Source organism: Rhyacophila brunnea, unplaced genomic scaffold, assembly GCF_057557595.1.
Source record: "Rhyacophila brunnea isolate RB1 unplaced genomic scaffold, BYU_Rbru_1.0 scaffold_14, whole genome shotgun sequence".
In the NCBI taxonomy this organism is placed as follows: Eukaryota; Metazoa; Arthropoda; class Insecta; order Trichoptera; family Rhyacophilidae; genus Rhyacophila; species Rhyacophila brunnea.
The window spans coordinates 6,336,749-6,358,138 of record NW_028232796.1 but is presented as its reverse complement, the minus strand read 5'-3'; the positions used below and the strand labels follow the sequence as shown (position 1 = coordinate 6,358,138).

At 31.4% G+C, this 21,390-nt stretch overlaps 1 protein-coding gene across 1 annotated transcript in view; it reads right to left on the bottom strand.

Moving 5' to 3' along the window:
* Nucleotides 1-21,390, bottom strand: part of LOC147075563 (collagen alpha-2(XI) chain) — a 130,636-nt gene that overhangs the window by 28,943 nt on the left and 80,303 nt on the right. The window contains exons 5-6 of the mRNA XM_085942347.1: nt 14,669-14,850; nt 200-323 (exon numbers count right to left, since the gene is read on the bottom strand). Of these exons, the coding sequence (XP_085798473.1) occupies nt 200-323; nt 14,669-14,850 (306 nt within the window). The remainder of the gene's footprint in view (nt 1-199; nt 324-14,668; nt 14,851-21,390) is intronic.

Below are 21,390 nucleotides of genomic sequence, written 5' to 3'. Positions count from 1 at the left end.
CACTTTAATATTATGAAATAATATAAATAATATAAGTACTTTAAATAAATTAATAAATAAACCTAAATTCAATAATTAGGCATACGCTAAGACTGCTTATAATATGGTAGATGTCAAACTTCAAAATAGCCATAACATGTTTTTGAAACTTACAAAGTTTTGGCAGTAACACAACGAAGGTACACTTATAAAATCTTACCGCAAACAAGTAGCCTATTATGAGATCGGCATCCTTGGGGGTGTCCAGCGAGTTTCTGCGCAGGACGTCAGTGCGCAGCCAGCTACAGTCGACGTAACTCCGAACCGTGCTGTCCCCATGAACGCTGGTTACACAAACAAAACCATATTAGCATACATATCAATGTGTCTCACTATCAGAGGTTACCAAATATCACTGAATCACTATTTGACTAACATATATTTAAGGTATTCAGTCGGAATGTTTATATAAATAAGTCAGTACATAAAAGCATGGGACGTTACTGGATATCTATTCACTCAAATATATTTTGAAATCAGTCAAATGAAAATCCGTTGCATATAACAACAGTCAGAATGTATTTCCTAATGCATTAATAATTACATGAACATACAAACCCATATCTATTAACCATCCAGTAGATTACAAAAAAAATGGCAGTTTTTTCCATATTTGAGATTTATATGTAATTTTGTTTTTTTAAATGTTAACAGTACATCACAAGAGTTAAAAGGTATTCCGAAAAAAAATCATTTGACAAAAGAGTTTCTACAAATACATCATAATAATTATGTTAAATGACATCTGTGTATAACATATTTTACTGATAGTTACCTACTTCAAAAGTTCTAATGATTATTATTTCTCATAGAAAAATAAGCACATATTGTGTTGTATCACATCAAAAGAAAAACAATCATAATTCACAAGGAAGAGATTCTATTAAGTTTTCTCTCCTGTAAAATTGTTCAGTTCTGGCATATCGATACCATATTTCAATAGGAAAACAACTCAAAAAAGCTTGTTCCAAGATAATGGCGTATTAAACTTTTGCAGATATTATTGTCTCTCTAATTTTAAAACCTTGAAATTGAGGAAAATGTATGTTTTTATAATATTCAGTTTAGTGGAATTAGATATTTTTATAATTTAATAAGGAATTGCAGCAGAAATTCCAGTATAGTGTAACTGAATTAATGATTAATCTCAAAACGGGTTTTTCGATTTTATGAAACATTAAAGAAATTTTTGATTCTTTTTTTACTGACTGACTGACTGAGAAGACTTTTTTATGTTGAATGGCATTTATATTAAGGGGGGACATGCTCGTCGAAGGTCAAAATTGAGTTTTTATTGTATTTTCAAACCATGATCCTGGACACTCCTTAAACGTTGTAGATGATCTATTTATATAATTTTGAAGCCTTATTATCCTTTATAGTTATTTTAAACATTTGATGACTGCATGAAGTATTTTTGTTACATAAAATAGTATTCTTTTAAACCTCTCGCTCTAATGTTTTAGAATATAGTCATATTTCGGTACATAACTGTGCAGTGGTGTTAAGATTTTTTACATTTATTAATTTTTAAACGCATTTATAAAACCATTAGCATTATTTATTACGAGATAATTTTTGTAAAATATTCACGATAAAAAATTATATTGATAATCTCTGTGATCCCAAATTTGACAAGAATTAGGCATTTTATTATTCAAAAAATCGGCAAGATTAACACATTTGAAGATAATTCTAAAGATACTTATTATAAGCAATGTCTTTGACCATTCAAGTGTGATAAACATCTTATGAATAATGATTGCTTTATAATAATTATTGACCTAAGAATAAGGTAGTGTTTTTTTGAAATACGCCATTTCTTTTGTCATTCCCCAGTGGTTAAGCTACAACATACGGCCGTGGCCATAAATTGACAAACTATAATTAAAGTAGGGAGTAAAATGATATTAAGGCGCGTGTTTGAACATGTACCGTTTAAAAAAAAATAAAAAAAAATTCGGTTAAGTACATGTTCAAACACGCGCGTTAACATAATTTTACTCCCTACTTTAATTATAGTTTGTCATTTTATGGCTACGCCCGTATGTTGTAGCTTAACCACTAGGGAGTGACAAAAGAAATGGCGTATTTCAAAAAAACACTACCTTATTCTTAGGTCAATAATTATTATAAAGCAATCATTATTCATAAGATGTTTATCACACTTGAATGGTCAAAGACATAGTTTATAATAAATATCTTTAGAATCATCTTCAAATGTGTTAATCTTGCCGATTTTTTGAATAATAAAATGCCTAATTCTTGTCAAATTTGGGATCACAGAGATTATCAAAATAATTTTTTATCGTGAATATTTTACAAAAATTATCTCGTAATAAATTATACTAATGGTTTTATAAATGCATTTAAAAATTAATAAATGTAAAAAATCTTAACACCACTGCACAGTTATGTACCTAAATATGACTATATTCTAAAACATTAGAGCGAGAGGTTTAAAAGAATACTATTTTATGTAACAAAAATACTTCATGCAGTCATTAAATGTTTAAAATAACTATAAAGGATAATAAGGCTTCAAAATTATATAAATAGATCATCTACAACGTTTAAGGAGTGTACAGGATCATGGTTTGAAAATACAATAAAAACTCAATTTTGACCTTCGACGAGCATGTCCCCCCTTAACTCAAAACATTGAAATTTTGAGTTATTTTTTTATTGAAATGGAGTATCGATATGTTGTTTTTGTAATCAACCCTTCAATTGCATTTCGAATTTATCTATCAAATTGTAAGAGAAATAAAAAGGCTTTTATTTCCTCACCCGTCTCAATGACTGTAGTTTTTAAGTTACTATTGACTTGAAAATGACATACAAAGAAGTATTATAGTTCAATTTTACTGTCGTTCGCAAAAATATGCCAGACAACGTAATAAAACAAGCTGTATTTTTCAGTTAAAAATTGGTAAATTTTATGAAAAAGAAAAATATATTGGAGCCATAGGAGACAAATCCACGCTGCAGCCCGAAAATTTCCTCTGATTAAAAGAATCGTGACATTTTTTCAGTTTTTTCGAGAAAAATCAACTTTCAATACTCAAAAACCTCATTCATAGTAAAACATGTTAGAGCTTTTTTTTTTGGAAATATATAATATAATCGAAAAAAATCCGTTCGAGGAATATTCCCAGAGCTTTTTCCACAGGTCGAGAGCTTTTTGGGAATAAAAAAAAAACTTCATAGTTTTTTAATTTATCTGATACCGCATGGCCGGCGAGTTTATTTATGAAAAAAAATGTAGCAATTTTATAAAATCTTTTGACGCTACGAATTTTTCCAAACTGGATTTAATAAAAAAAATACTACGTTGGCAACGCTGGTTAGTTCAGACTCCACTTGCACGCTGTCAATACTGTCACGTCAACGTTTGAGTTAACAATAATTGTTGCGTGACTTTATTAGTTATTAGAACTGTCAATAATAAAATATTATAGTAAATAAGTGCCTACCAACATGACCTATTTATATATTATTTCAAAATAGTGAAAAAATACATTAAACATGCTACAAAAACTATCTGATAAAAAGTACATACTAATATACTATTAATAATATTAATACTATTGACCGAAGGTACTAAATAAAGTAGATATCATGTAAGTATAATATTGAATATTAATTGTTCAACTAATAACTTTTAAAGACTGATATCATAGAAATATTATCTCAATAGTTAACTTTATTAATTCCCAATACGTTACCATTGTTCTCAGAATGGACGATTTTACACCTCTTGAGTGTATTATTTTTATTGTTTATAATTACTAATGATCTTGTATTAGGTTTTGATGATTTATTACACGCTTATCGAGTGTATTATTATTGATAAGATTATTTTACAAACACTTCAACTATTCATAATTTGTTTGTTATATTTATTTATTGTAACCCTTGACTTGATAGGTGGGTAATGCAGTTTTTACCTACTATATTGTATTGATTTGTTATATAAGTTAAAGTTTGCTTTTTGGTGAGTGTATAAAATGCCTGAAGATGCCGAAAGGCGAAACCCGGGTCGCAAAAAAACGACTCAAATGGCATAGTACAAAACTTAAATCTATTAGAATTTAAGTTCATATACTGTTAGAACAGTAGATTTATCATCAGTGTAGATATGTCCATAGCTAATAATGTCCTCTCTAAGTCGAATCTCATTTATTTATTACTGTATGTTACGTTATGTTACACAGAACTTAAATATACAAATAAACTTTTTTTTAGAAATTGACTCATAGTTTGCTTGACAACAAAATCGGAACCTATGTATATTGTAGTCATATTATGACAAAATGGATAATGTATTTTCATATTTAAAATTGAAACCTTTTTTCAAATATAAATTTCAAAGTAACCCCTTTGTATCAGACAACTAGTCGAGAAGTAGGTATTTCCTCAGACCCTTACACGCCCCCAAAATGAGTATCTGTATACTAAACAAATAAACATTAGACGTGATCGAAATTCACATGTAAAGCTCACATTTGATAGCACAGCCTTTGACAATGTTTAAAAGCTCAATCGATTACTGTGTTTGAAGTAAAAGCCAGCGCTGAGATTGCTTTCGTTCGGTTGAAACATTGCATAGTTTTATTAAACTCAGTCGTTTGCTTTATCCCTTTCTTGGAATTGAATGTATCCAATACTGTGTTTATGTTTCATTCATGTAAGTTATTTATCTGTTTTTTAAGATAGAATTAAACATACCATTTATTACTTATAAGGTTTTTCAATTGTAAGCAACAGTAGTCAAAACCTTTCTGTTTTCTAAGATAAAGTTTATCAGATAAAATCAGCTTATACTATAATGCAGATTTATACTATTTAGTGTGTTCTTGTATATGGCTGAATTATCTGGAGTCCTTTAAAAGTTACCAACAAGCTTATTTTAGAGCGCGTCCAGAATAAATTGTTTATTCGATGTCTTTATTTTAACACATTATATAATTATTTTCATTAACTATTTATTTTATTTAACGAATAATTCACAATATTTAAGAATGTACCACTATAATTATTGAACATACATTATTCAACGTAATTAAGCATGGCAGTCGTAGTATTGTAGTAATAGGACGCGATACCCAAGATATGCAGGTTTGATTCCTGCCGGGTGTTTTACTTTTTTCGAAAAAGATTTTTTCTATTGGCTATATTTTCTCATGAGTGTTTTCAGAATTATGTATGTTCAATAATTCGTCAAGCGAATACTTTCCGACTGTTTTTCTACAAGGAATGCTTTCTTTGCACTTTCTTGAATTTCGTATGTCACCTTCTGCTCTTGAGACATTTTCTGCTATTACGAAGGATGGTTTCCAATCCTGGCGCCCTAAATAATTTAAATTAGTCTACCTACGTGGTCCCAGCCATGGCCAAAAACTGTTTCCTCGAGTCAAACCTATCAGGCACCATTAGCAAGATTTACAAGACTAGTCAATGCGCTTACTAAAGACAGATATTTTCAGTAATGTGCTGTGCATTTTGGTTTTGAAACTTTATTTTAGTGTATAAAATTATTTTTTATTTTTTGTACTTCTCTCTTATGAGGGTAATATTTGATATATTGTAAATGTCATATTGTGAACATCCTGAATTTTGATTTATTATGTCGCAATGTTTTGTTTTCTTAAACAAATAAATAAATAAAAAGCGGAACTGAACTGCTTCTTAAAAATAATTCCAACTTTATTATATTATAATACATTAGTTTACATCCCTTATGTATGCAACATTATGTTAGTAATCGTATAAATATTGCACGTATTCTTTTCTAAGAATGTTCAGTCTACCATTTCGCAATGCTACATCAATTTTTCATTCGGACATTTGATAAAAAAAATGTTATAAAATCCACGTTACTGGAATTCATCTCCACAAATGTAATCTTTCATTGCTTCTAGTATTCTGTACAGCTACGTTCAAACAAAGCGTAGGTAACGAATTGGTATACGCTTGGCCTGGTCCTTGGGGAGATTTCTGGGCAAAGAAACTTGCACGAGTTGCAAAGAAAAGCAACCGGTGCATGTGGGGACAGGTAAGATAGATTTAAAAATAAAATGCACGGTAGAACAAACGTAAGATGAAATTGTGTATTAATAATAAATGATATTTTAAATTCGAAAAATTATTCTTTGATTGTCATACTATTTTATTAATAATAATAACTGTCGATTTTAGACGAAAAGATATTGCAGTATTTAAGTTAATTATCATGTTCGCTCATAAGTGAAGTATAATAACTCTCCACAAAGTAAAGGATAATATATTTTTAACAGGCTTGTTTAACGGGGAAATTGATTGGGTGTCCTTGCACTGGATTACTTATACATTGAAAAATCAACATGCATTTTTGAGTAGCCGCGAGCTTGGACCCGCAATCCATGGCTTCATATTTATACAAAATCGGTCGCTCTACCAACTAGACCAACGTACATCAATTAATATAAATCAATATATAAAATGCTTAATTTATATAATTGAAAAAATGCATTATTCGGTATATTATTTATTCAAACAATTTAATCCAACAACGAGAAATAATTAGATAAGCTTTCAGATCGATGAGAAAAAAGCACGTTTTTAAATGACAGTAAGCTTTTGCATTTTTTTAATATAGTGGGACAAAGCTTTTTCTATATTTTATCTAATTTTTTCTAACAAAAAACGATATCTACATTTTTTCTAAATTCTTGTAAATTATTATGGGAAATGTTATGCTGGCAGCTATAATAATTATTGAGCATCAAACATCACGTAAAATTACAGAAAAGGATCACCCTAGTTCTTACCTAATCCCATCACCATTTTTTTACTATTGCCAAGAAAAATATCTACGTACCTAGGTATGTAAAAGTATTATTTATTCAAGTAATTATAATTAATGAAGACATCGCAATGACCAAAACATCTTCTGAAACCTTTTAATAATTTTTTCATGCTTTGCAAAACGTTCCCCAACATTTTAAGGAGCTTCCACAATGTATAATATTATACATGAATACTTTTATTAACAACTATTTTCAGTGCGTTAATATGAATGACGAAAATCCTATTTTACTTGTTTCTGTCATCGGCTTTTCATATTTTTTAAATTTAAACTGTGCAAAAGACGCGTATAAATTTCAGGCTTAATTTTTTTGAGAAATATAAAATTTTGTATATTATTGTCTTGTAAATTTTAAATGTTAAATAATACTAACGTGCCCTATGTATACTATTTATTAATAAACCATTTCTTTTATTCAACGAATAATTCACAACATTTGAGAATGTAACTTTCCATATAATTATATTAAACACAAATAACTCAAAAACACCTCAGATAATATACCCACTAGTATATACACAGGTTAAAGCATATTGGCGCGATACCAGTGGATATACGGGTTCAAATCCCGTCGGGCATAGTATTTTTTCAATGTGAATTTTCTAGTGAATAATATATCTGTTTTCAAGCTATGTATGTATAATATTTATTATTTTCAAGGGAGATATCTCCAAGCCTGCGTTTGAATTTTTTCTACTTCAGTCATAATCCATGGAATTACGGTTTTCATGACCAGGTTCTATTCTGCTTAGAATTCTTCTCCAGCTATCTCTGAACCTCAGTTGAGCAGATTGTCGACACTAATGAAGAACCTGTAGCACTCTTGCTTTTCGTTTTCCCTACGCATTGAAACTGGCTCAAATAAGCTGTTTGAATTCATTTAATTTATTATAATGAATAAACATTATATTATATGTGCAAGACGCAATACAAAATATCAACATGTCATGAAATATAATATATATATATAAGAATATATAAAAGTACTACAGTGAAATAATACACGTATATATAAGTTGGTTGGACCGATTGAGGTGGTCCCCAATCCTTTCTTCCCACCTCCCTCAAATCCCACTATTATTGTCACAAGATCAGGTAACTAGCAATTACAGGTCATCAATCGACCGTGATTGAATAACACTGAGTTAGCTCAAGACAACGTGTGCGTATTGGCTTGTTAACGCTAAACCATAGTTTATTGATTAATTCAATTTATACAAACTGATTCAGAAGTTGTTCTTGGGCCACGGCCGGGTCAGCTTGATATACTGTGACTGTCATCCAAGCGATACTTCTAAATACCTGGCAAGCCGTGGTACCGGCTCTCATCATTCATACGATCTATCATCATCATTCATCAACCTCATATATCATCCATCAACAGTGTACCGTCAAGTGCCGCGCACCGACATCATAAATGGTCAGTGTCTAGCATCCTGTTATATCCCCCCCCACCTAGATCCATAATCCAAAAACCATCAGCATCATCTCAAATTACAGTCAACTGCTAAAAGCGCCACCATAAGTATAAAAAGAAAACCGATTAAAATTATTAAATACAAAATTATATTATAAAAATACTACAAAGTATGCGGAATAAGTCCAGTGTGATTTTAATAATTTATACAATAACGTCCACTATCCCTTACTCATTATACTATCAATAACTCACTTCCCCGATCCTCCTAACGTCACATGGTCAAAGAACTAGATATATCGTTTAAGTCAGATGATTCAATCTGTCACTTACACTTAACTGTACAAGGTGATTTTGTTTGAACTATTACACGTGTCCTCTAACTAAGGTTTATTATATAATTATTATTAAAAACTAATACAAGAATTTCCATAACTTGTTTGGAATTTCCAATTGATGTAAACTTTTTACTATTTGATTTGAATTGTTTTTGTATAGTCTGAAATCCTCGGGTCGCTAAAAAATCAAGTGGAACCTCTCATGAATTAAAATTAAAAATATATTGATTTTTCCTAATATTTAAATTATGAATTTGTCGGGTAATATAATACCAACACTTCACACTTTAGGAAACAAAAACAATATGGCGCGCTTTCATCATTGAAGCCCTCAAAAGCTTTTGATTTTCGAAGCTTTAATTACATTCACAAAATTTAATTTTGAAAGCTGTTCATGCATTTGTGATATTTGCGGGATGATGTTATAATGTTCAGGGATCACGTTTGCTGTATATAATAAAAACACAGTATTGTGCAGTTTACATGACCAATATTATTACATTATTAGGTATATATTATTAATATGCATAATTACATTATTATTAAGAACATTTCAATAAATGTTTATTGCTACCGTGGTACCGGCTCTCATCATTCATACGATCTATCATCATCATTCATCAACCTCATATATCATCCATCAACAGTGTACCGTCAAGTGCCGCGCACCGACATCATAAATGGTCAGTGTCTAGCATCCTGTTATATCCCCCCCCCCACCTAGATCCATAATCCAAAAACCATCAGCATCATCTCAAATTACAGTCAACTGCTAAAAGCGCCACCATAAGTATAAAAAGAAAACCGATTAAAATTATTAAATACAAAATTATATTATAAAAATACTACAAAGTATGCGGAATAAGTCTAGAATCTAAGAATATTATTAATATGCATAATTACATTATTATTAAGAACATTTCAATAAATGTTTATTGCTGGATAATTTAGATTTACCCAACACGGATTATATTTAAATACATATTATTAATACTTTCGACCGAAGGTACTTGATGGAATTTGAATTTAAATTCTAATGAATTCAAGCTCTGTACTATTTCATTTAACGAATTCGCTGCTGAGTAGATAATGATTTTTTAATTAGCACATTTAAAATGCACGTTAATTACATCGATCGGCCGCCTGGTCATTACGCGCTTGTGCGTCTTCAGCGTCCAAAGTATTAATCTTAAATGGAATAGTACAGAGCTTGAATCCATTAGAATTTAAATACATATGCCTAATGAATTTATAAATTGACAACAAATACCTGACAGAATGAACTATTAACGTTGGGATTACTCCAGAGTTGACGAACCTTTTTACGTACACGGGTGCCAACATTTCCCAAATATTATTGTTTGACTGTTTGATGTGTCGAGCAGTTTTTCATGGGGGAAAAATGAAAAAAATGTTTTTAAGAATTCTATAAAAAAGTTAAAATTTTAAATCAAATTCATGAGATTCTATCTTTCACCGTGTTTCTAACCGAAGGTATATCATTTATTCTTTGAATATTTTCCCCCTTGTTATCTAAATCTGAAAACAAATTTGTGGGAGCATTTTAACTATGCTACTCGTATTTCATATTATTATATTTATTTTCCCATAACTTTTGTTTAAACACGCGCAGCAATATAGTTAACTATCTTAGTTACACGTTTTATCACGTCTTCAAAAGGTTTAAGACCGTCTTTTGCACACTACGCATCTTGGTATGTTATGCTATGAAAGCAGCCTCACAGTGAACGAACAACAAACTTTGTAAATATTAAAATATTTTTGTAAAAAAAAATAGTTGCCATAGATTCGCTATCACTGACCTAGTCTATAATAATTAGATAAGATACCTAATATAAATAATGAAAGTTAGATAGTAATTTATTTTTATTTTTAAAAGCATAAATTTATCCTAATTACATTGTAAAATGTAATAATTATCACTCGGTAATCACCATGTATAAAAATTACTTTACTTAATATATTCTCCTCACCAGAATTGATAAATCTCACCTTTTGAGTAAAACACGATATATAAAATATTTTTTTATATGAGATGAATGTCAAGTGCTAATATTATATAAATACTAGTTTAAATTTTATGAAGCAGTACCTACATAAGTTTGAAGTACTGTTTGGGCAACAGTTTTCTTGGAAAAAATAACCAATTTCGAAATATGAAAACCTACACGAAAATGAAAAAATAAGTATGTTTGTATCTAAAACATGATTTTATTGAAATATTCCTGGAATAATATAATTATGTAAATAACATTGCTGACTAAATATGCAAATATTGTACAAACTGGAAAACAGATTATATTCATAGAAAAGAAAAAAAATGAAAATGAAAATAATTTGAGTCTGAAACTTATATAAAATATATAAATATGAAAGTCATCTAAATTAAAGCAACTTCAACTCTTGCTTGTGTCAAAAAGTTTCATAAAATGTGTAAAAAAGCATCTGACATTCATGTCACCCCTTATAACAGTTTTGTTTGAATTGTTCTTAGTCTGAAAACTTATCTTGAAATTCAAAAAAAAAAAAACATAGTTTTTCATCATTCCATTTTAAAGTTTCTATTTTATCCCATCGTCTAAAACAATGTTTAAATTTTTAATTAAATATACTCATCATTTATAAAGGGTATCTCTATTTTCATCTTGATATGTGCCTAATGTTTCTCTTGTAGGAATATTCATTTCAGTTAAATATTCTGGGTTAAATCATCCCTAAAAAGCCACACGCATTAAAATAATTAAAGGAATTAAAAGCCTTCGAAATAACATATTGTGTGGCAAAATTAAATGAACGTAGAGCCTTTATACTACGATATTATGCTAATTAGGTAAACAGGAAGCATAATAATATATTCAATAAAAGATACTAGAATTTGATATTTAGAATATTATATTATAAATACAAGATAAAATAAAAATAATAATTTATCAAATGAAAGGTTTAAACTATTTTGACATGACGTTTATTAACATAGTGTAATTTAAAAGTAGATTAATAAATATAATTTGCTTCTTTTCATGACAAATTACCGCTCTAACTGAATGCATTAATACAGTGAGTATATATTTAATATATGTTACAGATTTTAGCGTTAACATTTTTTATACCTACTTGATCATTTACTTAGTAGGTAATAAAGGTATTCTCTTCTTTTATTGAATAAATTTATAACCTAACTATAATATAAGCGAGAATTAACTGTCTTCGTTTGTCAGTATGAATTTAACTTTAGTGAGTGTGCATAGTGCCTGAAGATGCCAAAAGATGAAACCCGGGTCGCAATAAAAGACTCAAATTGAATAGTACAAAACGATTAGAATTATAATTTATTTTGAGATAATGAGGCAGACCAAATGAGAGTATTTGAAAATATCGATACGAGAGTATTAGCTGAAAATATCGCTCAGTGAGTTGACAATTGCTTTACAAATGGTGTCATACAGTGGGATCTAAGAAGTTCTTAATCGCGCTAGATCGATAAATTCACCGTTTATGTCACAGCAGAGAACTAAGAATTGTATGGTGTTTGATACTTAATTCTTACGTAATTAAGGATTCTCTGAGTTTAAGGGTTTGCTTCAGGTTATATTTACAGCTCTGAATATTATTTTTTATCTAATAATAATAATAATATGTAATGTATTCACGCGTAACAAAAAAAATGATAATATCGACCATGACAGTATAACGGATGAGATATGATTTCCATATAAAATGCACATACTGTTATTGAAAACAGCACGAGTTTGCAATACAATATTTTCCTTTTTGAATGCAAATTATGTCACAACCGTGATCACAGTAGATATTCCAATTGGACAAACAAATATTCAGATACGGAAAAACGTGTGAAAAAAAAACATGATAAAGTAGAAAATATTCCGTTTTTTCCGTAAGAGGGCGTTCCTTTGCCGTAAAAAGTCTGTTAAATATTTATTGACATGAAATTCGAGACGTTTGATGCAGTAAACATTTTGAATGTTTTCAAACACATTTGATTTCGTTTTGTGACTTAAACTGTCTTTCCTATTCCTTTTCAAATGTGGATTAAATTGAAAAGAAAGGTTGTATGTACCTTTCAAATAAAATATAATATTGTATGTAAAGTTTCTATTTCTTCCAATAACGCTACTACGAAATTATATTCGACCTTTAGCAGTTTTCAACTAGTTCTGCACACTTAGTAATTCCTACGAGTCAACCTTTAGAGTTGCTACTTCATATTTTTGCACTCTAAGATGAAAATAATTACAAGATAAAAAGAACTTTTTATATACCACGTTTTTTAATTTTCTGTTGACTCATATAAACTTGACAATTCTATGTATTAATAATTTAGGACAAATAAGGCAATTGTCAATAAATCTTTTTTTGCTATTTTGCAACAAACAAACAAATATAGAATACTGAAATTTCATTTTGATTTCCATAGTAACGCGTGTATATGTTAATAATTTAGTTGCTAAGACCACCCCCTTAGCAACCAATAATAGTAGATTAGATTACGGATTTCTTCCGAAATAACTTTTCATACAAAACAGAATTAACTGAAAATAAATTCAATTCTACTTAAATATGGCTAAACGTATTAAAAGAATGCATTGGCTTCGTGTTTTGGTATATTCTAAAAGTTGAAAATGTCTAGCTAGTCGGGAAGTTAGTTAAAAATCGATTAGAAGATTTGTACTGGATAAACAACAAACAAAAAAACAAGAATACGAGCTAAGAAAAACGTGGTAATGTATCAGAAAATATTTTTTTTACATAATATTATCTATTTATTATCTTATTATTACACATTAATCAAGTGGATATCATTTGTCCTAATTGTATGCGAGGTACAGACAAAGAGGCGTATCAGTGTAGTAAAAGTGTAAAGTTATAAAACGTATACTTTACTAAATCTATACAGCGAACTTCTTAATTCATGGATGGGTCTAATTTTCAAAGAGTCCATAATTATCATTCCAGCTGTTCTCCTAGAAATTATCCATACTTCATTACTATACACAAATTAATGTTCCTTTTATCATACATACTTTGAAATTGACTACTTTGAGAAATATATAACCACAAGAAATTTTTTTTTTAATACGACATCCAGCAGAATTCAACCTGCGCCCCCTGTGATTCATGCCATATGATTTGACCACTAAGCGATACGTGTCCTATCTAATTGCGATGGAGTTAACTAGTGTTATTACAATACGTATTCTGCAGGCACAAACTAGAAGACTCCAACCTTCGCACTGGATTAGCCAGTTCCTCACCGGCCATGGCAACTTCGCCGCCAGACTCCACGAGTTTGGCTTGATAGTAGATGGGCCGGGTTGTACCTGCGGGCATGACCACCAAGATGTTGAACACATCCTCTGGGATTACCCGCTTATGGAACTCGAACGAGCGGAGCTGTTTGCCAGGGTCCGTCCTCATACGGGCCCAATTGGTCATGGAGATCTGATAGTAACCGAGGCCAACTTTGCGGCATTCGAGAAATTTGCAGCGTCGTATGGGGAGCGGGATAGTCCCGACTCTTCCATCTGTATCATCCTGTAGACTCATCCATTTCAATTCGTGACACTCAGTATGCGGGTACACAAAGCGCTTAACGTTAGCGGATAGCAGAGCCAGTCCAAAACAAAAAAAAATCTTTCTTAACTTTATTCTTTAAGCACTACGGTGCATGGTTGCAGCATCAGTCCCGTGCGGCTCCGTCTCGGGACGGAATGAGCACTTAAAATCACTTCTTTCAGACACGTTTAAAGCGTCATAGAAAGCGGCCGTGCATATCCACGGCTGTGCATATATGACGGGTGGTGGTGGGAACTTATATAAAAAAAATACATTTATTATAGTATATGTATCTACAATAAAATAATGTTACATTCTTAAATCTTGTTAAAAAAAAATCACGTTTTACCTGATTATATTATACAGCTGCGATTTTTACTATCAATCATAAAGATTTGAGTCTGAAGTATAATTATTACATTTAATTACCTTATAGCGATTTGGTGCCATCGATAGTCTTTGAGAGTTGCTGGTAAGTGGATGACTTCAGTTCCATTGGCACCAGCATGTACCAGTCTGGCACCACCAGCTGATAGCTCCAATGAAAGATAGGCATCTTGCTGACGCCTTGAACGTAGGCTGAACAGCGTACCCTGGCCGACACCGCCACTCTAAGGACACAAAAATAACTTATTTAAAATAGTGTAATATGCAATTTAGGTACACAATCATAACATATTTCGTACTAATGTTTTGTACCTAAACTTTATCATGTTATAGGATGTTTAATACCATTTGAAAATAATTGGCAAAGACGATGTGTTATCTATTTATGAAATTGGCTAAAATTCTTTGGAAAATTATTTAGTAATATTTCTGCATGTAAGCACCCCAACTATTTCTTTAACTAAATCGTTTTTAAGAAATTAATAATATACTTAGATAATTCTGACAATCTTGAAGAGAATTTGTTGGAGGTATAGCTTTTTTACAGGAAAATTAAGATGAAAAAGGTAACTAAGATTGATAATTAAATTTGATTCCAGTCATTTTGTCCTGAAAATTATTCACTTGTAATACCATTACACTTATAATGTATATTAAGATTTATTAACTAAAGTTGTAATACGATAATAAAGTCTTGCATTCGTTTTAGAACAACCATAAAATAAGTTTTTCTTTATTTGTATATTAATTAAAATAAAACACAATATGTAGTACTAATTCCACTTACTTTAATCATTATTTTAATTTTAGTCAAATACGTATCGACCACTTCAAAGAGACATTGTTAACGCCAGTTCTAACTTATATTAATATAATAAATTGGCACTACATAATGTAATCTATTTTAATTAATAAATTGCATTTTCAAAATAATTGATTGTTAATATCGTAAAATAAACTTCTTAATTAGATGCACAATTGCGTAAAATATAATATTGCGTCGGCAAGTAACCAAAACAAGACATCAATAGGCCTCAATTTTACAACGTTTTTCTTAGCTCGTATTCGTATTTGTCCGGTGGTTCTTTGTACGGTACAAATCTTGCAATCGATTTTTAACTAACTTACCAACTAGCTAGACATTTGAAACTTTTACATAAACTTGAACATCATCTGATGGTTCACTTTTTCCCTTTCAAAAAACTTTCGACTTTTCAACGACTTTCATACAGTACTCCGGCCCTTAATATTTTTGTAGTTTGTATGTATTCAAAATGTGTTATTCAAAGTTGAATACTGTTTCAATACGATTTTTTCTTTAGAATAAATAGCTTAACTATGTACATTAGGTAAGGCATACATTTACATAAACAATATTGACATAAAGTGTCCAATATTTCACAAAATTATTGTGCTGTCGCTTCGTGATATTATGTAGGTACCTGATCTATATTATTTAGTACCTACCTGAAAACTCACCTCTCAATGTGTCAATCAACATTATTTACTCAACAGGTATATTAAGGCCAAATTTCATTTTCGAGCCTATCAAAAAGTTTATGTAGAGAAAATATAAAAAAAAATACTCACTAACGAAACTGTCAAGTAGAATATTGCCATCGGAAAAAAATCGACGAATAATAATTTCGTCGTATTTTTTTACAGTTTTTAAATGGCGCCAGAAAAAAAAACTCGATTATTCACGGTCGTTGATTATTCCCAATTTCGCTGGGATTCCCCTCGAGGGCGGAGATAAATTTGAAACCTGATTTCGTTCAATTATTTCTAATGGAACTCCATGCTATTTATGACCGGAAAGTCATTACTGGCGAATAATATCGCGAAATCAATATGAGAACGTCTCAATTGAATGCGTTTGGAAGAAATTTTCTCGATTGAAAATATTTTTCTTTGCAATGATAGATTGTGTAGAATAATTTTAATAATACTGTTCCGAGGTCCGAATCTCGGTTGAATGAGATGTTGTGAGGAGCAATATAGAGACTAAGGTTATAACAGACCGGGAACTTATATTCGAGTGACATGTCTAATGAATTATGATCCGCTATTTATTGACGTACTCATAATCAAAATAATATCTTGAAAATAATATTTAGGAAATAATTATTATAGACTGAGTCAGCTACTATATGGAGTTTGCGTCATCGGATATAGCTGACTATATGAAAAAATATATATCGCGGAAATAATCTGCACTAAGCTATTTACTGAGTTTACAATAATTGGACACTCCGGGAAATGGATATTATTAGAGAATTTGTAATTTTGGTAATATATTTAATATAGCCGATCAATATGCTGATACGGATTGAGTTGTTTATCACAATATACGTTATACGCATTTTTACACAAATTTAACACATAATCTTAATTTGAATTACAATTTAAATACAGGTATACGTGATTATGTCATTAAAATCGAAGAAAAACATATGCTACCGGCTTGCCAGCCAACAAAGTTATCACGGACGTCTTTGGAGAGAGACTTGAATATTTGGCAGAAACTTTAATATATACCAAATATTACTCAATGTTATCAAATTCAACGTGTAAATGAGCACGAGGATAGTTGTGCCTACATTTTGAGAAACTGCATGGTGAACAACAGGGGAATATTTTTGAGTATCTATTAACCAAAATCTTTTTGTGTTATAATAATAGTTACACGGTCCATACGCTCTAAGCCTAAGCTAAACAAATACAGATAATTATTACTGAGAAGAATGGTAGGTTCTTGTCAAAGGCAGTTGCATTTTTATCCAGTGACGTCCCGTGGGGGTAGGCAGATTGAGCGTTGCTTGGGAGCAGCAGTCACTTAAAGGACGGCAAATCGAGGAGAATCATTAGGTATATTATATAGAAATAGGTACCTAAACTTAGTACGTAATGACTAAAATATCCTTCGATTAAAAAAATTAGCTCACGGATTGGAAAAAAAATGTATTAAGAATTCACATAAAAGCTTTAACAGGACTGTATTGTTTTTGTCGGTTTCGCGATGTCTAGCTTACTTATGTTGTCCTTGGACGTCACGTCTTTGTTGACCAAAAATGACACATGCAGATTTGCGAATTATATTTTGAATTATAGGTACGTACCTACATAAGTACTTACCTAGCTCGCGTGTTTTGAAAGTTGTTAGGTGTATTTTTAAATGTATCTGAAACCGTGGACAATATTGTTTATTGAAATAGGGATGGCATTTAAATTGGATTTCGTGGTATATATTTTGTTAGTAATGTATCCATACAACACATTTCTTAAATATTGGGGTCATGTAAGGATGATAAAAAATACTGCATAAAAATGGGGCTGCATTTTGTCTAGGGACGTCACTGTTTAAAAAGTCTTTGCAGTTTGTGACATCCAAATCTAGTATAACGAGACCTGCATATTTAAAAAAAATCATGCTTGCTGTGAATTTATAGATATTTCCATGCGTGAAGAGTGTTGCCATACGTTTTAGTACCTTTAATTAGCCTTACCTTTATTTTCCAACTCCTACACTTCTAAGAACTTCGTAAAAAATCTTTCTACGTGTACTTGAATAGAAACAGTTTGAAAACGTCAATATTCGTCCTTACATCTTTTCACTTCTCCAATTGTTAAAATAAAACTAATCTACGTTACTATTGTCCGGTGGCTCGACTACAACTATAAATCATCATAGCAATCGAATGCATCATGAATCGCATCTTTCAAATTAAGTTGCTTCAACTTCTCACTGTAACTAGATGACTGTATTTTTGAATTATTTTTAAAATTATATCGTATGTTTTCTCTTTATATATTTTTTGTACATTATATTTTTTTATAGTATGCAGACGACGCAGTCGTGTTTGACTCGACGATCAAAAGGTTGGAGGTGACCGTGAACAGGCTAGCCGCAAACTCGATGCGTGTGGGTCTTCATCTGAATGCCGCTAAGACCAAATCCATGTGCAGTGCTGCTTGCATCGACGCTGACACTCCTCTGCGGGTTTCTGGTCTGCCCGTCGAGCTGGTGTCCAGATTCAAATACTTGGGTGCCACGGTTGCCGATGATGGTGGTATTTCTAGTGAGCTTGGAATCCGCATGGGTGTGGCGGGCTCTGCGTTCAACCAACTTGGAGTCGCATGGAGGTCAAGGCTGTATTCTGTGAAGACCAAATGTCGTTTGTTTAACGCGTGCGTGCTACCTGTTCTCCTGTATGGCTGTGAGACATGGCATCTTACTAAGCTTCAAGAGTCTCGGCTTTTGAGCTTTGAGAATCGATGTCTCCGCAGAATCTTAGGGGTACATTGGTACGACCGCGTTACAAACACCCGAGTTCGTGAGCAGACACAACAGCCTTCGGTGATTGAAGTTATCTTCCCTCCCTGGCCCTGGCCCTCCCTCACCCTGCAGCGATGCTACAAAAGCGACCTACGTGCTGCAGGTCTGACATGGCGGAAGGCACAGGAGTTGGCGATGGACTGAGGGAAGTGGCGCCAACTTGTGCTTGCCCTATGCCCCAATGTTGGGACGTGACAGGGTGAAAGAAGAAAGAAGAAGAATATTTTTTTATTATCTTATAAGTACTACCTATTTTTTTTCTGTTTTAATAATTTTTAATATGTCTCTCTACTGTATTTTTATAACTGTATTTACTGTTTGATTTAATTAATATAATTTCTGTGTTCGTCTGTTACTGTAATTTTTTTAATCTCATATTATATTATTTAGCGATTGACCTAAATAAATAAATAAATAAAAAAACACTGTTTTAAGCTACAACATTTTATATAATTAAGTATATCATTTTCAATATTGACCCGAACAAATAAGTGGAAGGCATGGTTATATTAAAAATGTTCAATTTATCAAACGGTCAATACTCAGTCACGCCATAGATTTTCTAGTAACAATATTTACTAAGAAAACTCGCAATCCCGTTTTGATGTGAGCCTAATAAAGTCAATATGGTATGAAAGATTGAGTATAACATTCAGATATAATATACCAACGTGTAATAACCGTTATATTTGCTCAAAAGCCACGACTGAAATGTTTTATTTAACTTCTTGATGTGCGTCCAAATACTACAAACACACATTTCAAATATTAATATGGAACATTAGTGTAGACTTAAACGTAGAATTGTTATTGGAGCGTAATTACGTTATAGTAGTTTAGTGTACACAGAGTCTCTCAAAGTTTTTTGGGCTTAGCACCCTTCTTTAACGAATAATTTTTTTCAGCACTTTCTCTCCGGGAAAAATCTAACTTTAACTCAATTAATAATAACACCAATTTTGGAAACCACACGGTATAATTAAGCATGACCAACGCGTCAATCGCGAAATACATTTTGATCGATCGCACCATTGGCCTATAGGAATTGAGTCGTTATAAACTATCCATGAGAAAGATCTCGTGACTTTGTGTTATCACATGATTCCACATATGATGACACACGAGTTAGAAAGAGAGAATATTTAAATCCCTGCGCTTTAATACTTTGGACGCTGAAGACGCACCCGACACGTAATGACCAGGCGGCCGATCGATGTAATTTACGTGCATTTTAAAGGTGGTAATTAAAAAAATCATTATCTAGTCAGCAGCGAATGAGCTACCCCTTAGCATCGCGCGGTAGGCTCATTGCAAAGTAGGAGAACAGTTGGACAATGAATGCAATGAATAAGAAATTGAAAATCTATTTGTAATGGTGCAAGACAAGGCGTGTTTAGTGTTGCGCCTCATTGTCGTTAGCCAAATAGAATAATACATTAATTTGTTCAATTCAAACAATGTCAATGGGATAGTGCTTTAGACCGCTGATAGTTTTGATACTGGATAGATCACAGCCTGCTTGAAATTGGACATGCTTGGTATAGATCAACAATTACAATCCTTTTTATGCATACCTACTTGTTTTGGAAAGAGTGTCAAGGGATAAAACCAGGTAAAAGAGCTTTTTTGAACTTTCCTTTCCCAATATTTTCCTCAAATAATTTATTCGGAATAATTATAATAACCACGCTATCCGAGATATTTCAGATTCCTCTCATAAAAGGCAACCAGTTGTGTAATTAAATCTAGTTATTTATATTATTGCAAACATGATTTCAGATGTCATCCGATATTATCCAAATACAAACTAATATAATCATACAAAACTTTAAAACATATACTAGAAAAAAATACGACGCCTGACGGAATTTGAGCCCGTATATCCACTGGTATTGCGCCAATATGCTTTAGTCAATAAAGCTGCGGGCCTCCTACTTAATTACGATAATTTTATCTAGTAGATCCTACATGAAATACTTATCAAATCGCGTTTTTTTGACTATCGGTTTTTGTATTTTAAAGTAAGGAATCATTAATTACCTTTAATTACTAACCGACGTCCGGCTCTCATTAAATATTTAGTTATAACATCTACTTGAACTTGCTAATAATTTTGATAATCATTTCTTTCATTCAACGAATAAAAGAAATGGTTATATTATAATCGTGATTTATTGGAAAATTTATTAGTTCTAATTAGAGTCATTTCAGGGTACACCCACTATATCATCACACGAAAGCTAGAACGAAGCTGCTGAGAAAATGAGAAATACGAAATTATTCCCTTATCGTTTATTCATTATTACCAAAATACATAATGTAGGTACTAAAGAAACATTATTGCAAATTATAGTAACAACTTCAATTAATATTACATAGTACAGACAGGTATGATAACATAGAACTGTAAAAGACGGTTGAGTTTTAG